This window comes from Chenopodium quinoa, unplaced genomic scaffold, assembly GCF_001683475.1.
Source record: "Chenopodium quinoa cultivar QQ74 unplaced genomic scaffold, ASM168347v1, whole genome shotgun sequence".
Taxonomy (NCBI): domain Eukaryota; kingdom Viridiplantae; phylum Streptophyta; class Magnoliopsida; order Caryophyllales; family Amaranthaceae; genus Chenopodium; species Chenopodium quinoa.
Window position 1 is genome coordinate 7,290,811 of NW_018743850.1, and position 6,636 is coordinate 7,297,446.

General features: G+C 38.4%; 1 protein-coding gene across 1 annotated transcript; it reads right to left on the reverse strand.

The window, feature by feature from the left end:
• Window positions 1-183: 183 nt before the first annotated feature.
• Window positions 184-3,242, reverse strand: LOC110686189 (probable polyol transporter 3). Its single transcript, XM_021862782.1, has 2 exons — window positions 2,100-3,242; window positions 184-1,827 (listed from the first exon to the last, which is right to left on the reverse strand). The coding sequence occupies exons 1-2, from the start codon at window positions 2,200-2,202 to the stop codon at window positions 386-388; spliced, it is 1,545 nt and encodes a 514-aa protein (XP_021718474.1). The 5' UTR covers window positions 2,203-3,242; the 3' UTR covers window positions 184-385.
• Between the last annotated feature and the right edge of the window lie 3,394 nt (window positions 3,243-6,636).

Sequence of the window (6,636 nt, forward strand, 5' to 3'; positions counted from 1 at the left end):
CCTTTGTGATCTTGGAGTATTTTTGTTTAAGTGATTAAAAAGGAATGCCAATAAACAGAGTATGTGCCCCTGCTGTAACCACGCCGCCTAGTTGTGCAGCAGCATCAAATTTGCATTAGAGCAATGAATGCCTTCTGCTGTTTCGATACATTTAGGTTAAAAATGAAAGAGAGCAGCAAATGAAGACTACAAATTTAAACTTCTTGGATTCTCCTGGTGATAACTGAATTGATTTGAAACTTGAAAAAAAGATACTGGTACAAATTATCTATCAATAATCAAATTTTGAAAATTTAATCAATTTATCATTTAAAATAATCTTCTAACATTCAACAAATTACAAATTACATTTCCCTCCTATTTTATTCCTAATTCCTATGATCCATTACTTTTTGTTCACAAAATGATCCTCATTTATTGCTTGAGTTTTCTTGCTAAACATCATCTCAATTTCTTCCAAAGATTTTCCTTTTGTCTCAGGCAAAAAGAAGTAGAAAAATAACCAAGCCATCATCGCAAGCCCACCAAACAAGAAGAAAGTCCCACCAATTGTAATAGCCTTATACATTGATATGAAACTCATTGATACAGCAGCATTCATAAACCTATTCACAGCCACAGCAAGTCCTGCGCCGACGGCTCGAAACTTAAGCGGAAATATCTCAGATGTATAAACCCAAGTGATGGGAGATATCCCAATTGAGAAGAAGGCCATATAAATGTATGTGGCACATATAGATAGTGCTAAAGCCCATGATGCATGGTTTTTTGAGTTTGCAACAATAGGTAGCCTACAAAATTTTTCCTGTATAGGCAACATTGCTGATGTGGTGTTACCATGAGGATAACAGCTGGTGAAAGTTAGCCCGACCCCAAGTGCTATAAGGGCGAGTATTACCCCAGCTGTGCTTGTCAATAGCAATGGACGTCGACCAACTTTGTCTAATAAAAAAGTGGCTACTAAAATGAAAAGTGTCTTGACCACCCCTAGGCCAACATTTGCTAGCAAGAGCTTGTTCTTGCTAGTGATGCCGACCGCCTTAAAGATCCTAGGGCTATATAGTATGACAGCTTCTATGCCGGTTGCGTGTTCGAAGAAATGGATGCCTATGGCAGCAAATAAAGTCCAACGAACCGCTAAGGTGGGCTTAAAGAGGAGCTCCTTCCATAAGGAAAACTCGGTTTGGGACTTTTTATCTAGCATTTTTGAAGACTCTACGGTTGTTATTATATCTTCAAGCCTAATCTCGGCCTCGTGTTTCGAGTTAGACACCAACTTAAGGACTCTTTTAGCGTCCTCTGTGCGGCCTTTCATGACGAGCCACCGTGGAGACTCGGGCATTTTAAGGACCCCAAAGATCAAACCAAGAGACGGTATGGCTGCCACGCCGAGCATTAGCCTCCAACCTAACTTCAACGTTAGTTTTCCAAACATGTAATTTGAGACATATCCTAATAAAATACCAAGACTAATGCAAAACTCGGGTAATGATGATAGTTTTCCTCTATGTGTAGCTGAAGAAATCTCGGCTGTATATATTGGCGCGATCATAAGGGCAAAGCCTACGCCGAATCCAGCAATGCACCTCCCGGTCATTAAGACCGCGAAGTTCATGCCATAACCCATCAAGATGGAGCCTAACAAGAAGAGGGTGGATGCTACGACGATTGTGTAGCGTCGACCGATGTAGTCGGAAGTCCTCCCGGCTATTAGAGAGCCAACCAATGCACACAAGTTAAGTATCCCTGCTAGTACTTCTATTTGGGTGTCATTGATTTTGAGGTCTTCTTTGATGAAAATCATTGCTCCACTCATAACTCCAGTATCTGAGGAAAAAAAAAATCAAAAGAGAACATGTTAATTGGTTTAAATTAAGTTTATTCAATGCAATTAAAATATTTTCTTTTAATCTTGATCAATACATGCATCATTTTGACTTTTACACTTATCATGCACAATTTTTAAAGGCAAGTAAGTAATGAAATATGTATATTTAGATATTCAATGAAAATTAAATATGAAAAATAATAAGTTACATTTACGAGTACGTAATTAATATGCTTAAAATTCAAAATCGCGAAAGTGGTGGAGGAGTTACCATAGCCAAATATGATAGAAATTGTAGAGGCAAGGATAGCAGCAGCACAAGCAAATTTGTTTAGATGCTTATGTTGTTCTCCTCCGGCAACAGCTTCTTCCATTGTAGAAAATTTACTCTCACAATTTGTATGATATGTTTTTTTTAATCAAATAATGTGCTCTTTTCGATCATCATATATATGTTGTAATATATAACTATATATAAGGAAATAAAGTATGTGATGAGTTTAAGTTAAAAGAGTGTTAAATAGTCTGGCTTCTCCTTATTATGGATATTTATACAATAACAACAACGTAATCCTACTAGGCCTAGAAAACAAGATATTCTAACACCTTGAACTTTCCTAATTAATAAGATATTGTTTTAATATCAATAGATAACATAATTCTATCTTAGAATATCACTTAAATATACTTCGTATTATTTACCTAAATAAGTAAATACTATCATAAGATCTATATATGGAATGCGTTTCTAATAGATAAGTCTTTCAAGTCGCTTAAGGGTTGGGGTCAATTTATTTTATTTCGTATAGACAATTAGTTTTTTTTTTTTTTTTTTTTTACCTCTTGACTATGAGTTTACAAGTTTTATTCTATTAGTTAATTATGATTCTTATTACGGATTAGTATGTTATTTTTCCTTATTCTTTTCTCTCACTCTTAACCCATGATAAGTCATTGAATCGGGTCTACTAAATCATTCGGAGTACTCGATAAATCTTACCTATCAAAACAGAATTTGCTTGCGGAGCCTACTAGCTTTGTAATTAAATGTTTAAAAGCAATTTGATTAGGCCCTTATCGGTACACTTTGTTACATGTGGATTAAGGAAATGTCCTGGTAAATGCGATGAAATAAGGAAATAGGGAAATCATTTGGAACGTTGATTGATTACCAACATTAAGACGCTTAAACAAAGTTTGTCCTTTTGTTTTATTTATGGGGTTATAACAAGCAAGAAAGTGTTTTGCAACTCTAACGTACCTGTAAAGTGCAAGTGCTGTAAAAGTAGAACTACTTACCTTTTTGACTTATTGTGAAGTCTGATTGATATCTAACACAATAAAATTTAAGCACTTTGCCATCAACAATGTGAAAATTAAATTGCTAGAGGTTTTTTCTAAAACTCGATGATGTAATTATTGTTGTTTATATATAGTTGAAGAATTTTTTTTTTTTTTTTTTTTTTTTTTTTGCAAATTACAAGACGATACCACTAAATCACTAAATTAGAGAGGGTACAACGGCACTTTTTTGCAATATCATTAGCCCGTTGCACCTGTTCCCGTTTTACCTTACTAATAGAGCATATCCTCAAACTGACTGCAACAATCCTAATTTCTTCAATCATCCACGCAATCGAGATATCATTTCCTCGTGTACCTCTTAAGTTTTCTAGCAGTAAGGCAGAGTCAAAAAGAATGAGAACTTCCTCTTTCCCTTGATTAATTGCCCATTTTATCGCTTCTAGACTTGCCCATGTCTCACATTGTAAAGCCGAGGAAGCCGTGCCATATCTGCCTCCACCATCAAAGACGTAAGATTGGTCAGCCCTGTGATAGCCCAGCCAATACCCGCCCTAGTGGAGGACTTATCCCAGGAGCCATCAACCTGCACAATGAAGTTAGCAAAACTAGTTTTCTGTACTCCTAAATGGACATAATTAAAACCCGGCGGTAGAATGGGGTCTGAAAACCCGTCAGTCGCATTTTGATCCAGAACCCTGATCCTTTTAGAGAACACCTCGTGTTCCTTGAGAGCTATATTAACCAGTTCTATAGTCGTCGCTGTTGTAACCTCAGCCCCTTAAATACTCTTGTATTTCTTGCAATCCATAGACCCCACATAATTGCAATAAACCTGGTGATACGGGCACTATGCTTACCATCCTCGCTATAGAAGAGCGGGATAAAGTGTTGGATCCAACTCCGAAGAGAAGAGAATCCAGTAATATCATGGCAAAAGGTCATAGGGTTGCTATCCCGGACTGCTTTTGCCAGAGAACAAAATCGGAACAGATGTTGGCTATCTTCCACATCCAAATCACAAAAATCACACATTGCATTGATTGCTATTCATGTGTTAGTAAGGTTAACCTTTACCGCTAAACCTTTATGAAGGAGGTTCCAAAGAAAGATCTTCCATTTTGGCAAGACATTCAAGCTCCAGATAAGCTTAGCAAAATCTTCATCTTTTGTGGAAAAAGGGAAGGTGTCGATCACCTGATCCTTACAAAGAAAGTAATACCCGGTTTTAACACTATACCTCCCTGACTGATGATGCTTCCAGTATAGATAATCATCCTTTGATTCTGACGGAAGCTCCATAGCTAGAATGGCTTTGGAGCTATTCCAATCAAAACACTGTCTAACCTTGCTAGGATCCCAAGAGACATTTTCCCTATTTATGAAGTCGCTTACCCTCCATCTCATAGAAGCCCCAAGAGTTTGGTTCAAGTTTGCAATAGGGGTTTTACCTATCACCCAAGGCATGCTAATGGCCTTTATAATTTCCCCATTTCCAACTTTCCAAGCAAAGCCCTCTTTGAAAGAAAAAACCACTTTTTGTAGCCCTGACCTCCCCATAGAGAGGTTACCCGTCTTACTACGAAAACTAGAATGAATTCTAGAAATAAGAAGCTGTGGATTGAGTTGTACTCGGGAGGCTTGTTTGAAAAGCAAAGCCTCATTAAGTTTCGAGATGTTTCAAATGCCTAGACCTCCCATACTCTTTGGAAGTTGGATAACCTCACGCCGAACCCAATGCATACCATTAGTGCTATTGTTCGTCCACCAGAATTGGTGATTAACGAATCAATTTTGTTCGCGACACTCTGGGGAAGCTTAAAACATTTCATGACATGAGCTGAAATACTAATCAGGACTGTGTTGATGAGGATTAATTTTGCTGCTTGGGATAAGTGCAACGATGCCCAAGACACAATTTTTTCCTTCACCCTGTCAACAAGGTATTGAAAGGATAGTCTTTTCTTACCTTGGATATCGATCGGTGCCCCTAAGTGCATCCCCACATTAGTCGTCTCAGACATGGATAAAAGAGCACCTAACCCCTTCTGTAGTACTAGGAGAGAACTTAACAAAAGAATTTTGCAGGTTTAGCCTCTGTCCCAAAGCATTGCCAAATCTCTGAAGAATATCATTCACACACAAACAAGAATCCTCGGTAGCCTTGAAGAAGAGCATAACATCATCAGCAAAGAACAAGTGGGAGATAGGTGGTGATCTCCTCGAAACCTTCAGACCCTTTATCTGGTTTATGTCTTCCGCCAGTGATAGCATTCTAGATAAGATATCCATACAGAAGAGAAACAGGTAAGGAGACAGGGGGTCCCCTTGTCTTAACCCACACTTAGGAGAAAAAGGATTCGAGGTGTGCCTGTTGATGACTGTTCTGTAACTCACCGTAGAGACACATTGAGAAATCATCCTAATCCAATGGTTGGAAAACCCGTGCAAGTGAAGAACCTTTGTTAGGAAAATCTAGCTTACCCTGTCGTAAGCTTTAGACATGTCTATCTTAACTGCTGCCAGATTCGATCTTCTTTTAGAGTTTATGAGGTGCATGAGCTCGTGGCTCATAAGGATATTATCTTCCATATATCTACCTTGAACAAAGGCGTGCTGGTAGTCGGAGATAATTCTGGGAGCATCAATTTCAAACGGTTGACTAGACATTTAGAGATACATTTGTAGACTGTGTTGCAGAGACTAATCGGTTTGAAGTGATTAGCAATTTCTGGAACCTTTACTTTCGGGATAAGGACAAGCAGCGATTGGTTCCATTCTTTAAGCATATTACCAGTCCTCAGAAACTGTTGGACACTGTCAACAACAAGTTGTCCTACTTCCTTCCAAAAGAGATGGAAAAAATCCGTAGTAAACCCATCCGGTCCCGGAGATTTCGAGCCATTCATATCAAACATAGCCTTCCTAATTTCCTGAGTAGAAAAAGGTCTATCAAGCCATTCTCTATCCTCCCTGCTCATGGGTTGAATATGCAATTGTCGAAGCAGTAGATCAATATCTTCCTCATGGGTTCCCCTATTGTTGGATTAAAGATGGTCATTACCGACTTCACCACCACCTCCTCAACCTTATCTTGTCCTTCAACCCAGATCTCTTCATCAGTCCGTAAAGATAGGATGTCCTTGAATTGTTGTTTCTGTTACGCCATTCTATACATTAATTGGGTGGGCAATCACCAAATTTGATCTAATTTGATTTCATTCTCTGCTTCCAGTACTCGAAACTAAGCTTGCACTCTGGGATTCGGGAATTTATTTGGTTGATGTAGTACTCCCCTTCCTGGAGGGAGTTAATGTTATCACCCACCGTACACAAATTCGAAGAGACACCCCTCCAGTTAATCCCCCAAATCTTTTTGTTTTTTAAACACCAGCTTTGAAGCGAAGCTCTCAGATTGCCTAACTTCTTTTCCAACTGAAACATACAAGATCCTTGCACTTCTAACTTCCAACCATCCTTGACGATTGTTTTAACCTCGGGGAAAT

Bases quoted from the DNA above. Each gene is read 5' to 3' on its own strand.
- LOC110686189 (XM_021862782.1), bottom strand. From the start codon at position 2,202: ATGGAAGAAGCTGTTGCCGGAGGAGAACAACATAAGCATCTAAACAAA. The intron at 1,828-2,099 runs GTAACTCCTCCA...TTTTTTCCTCAG, and splicing joins TTCTATCATATTTGGCTATG to ATACTGGAGTTATGAGTGGA.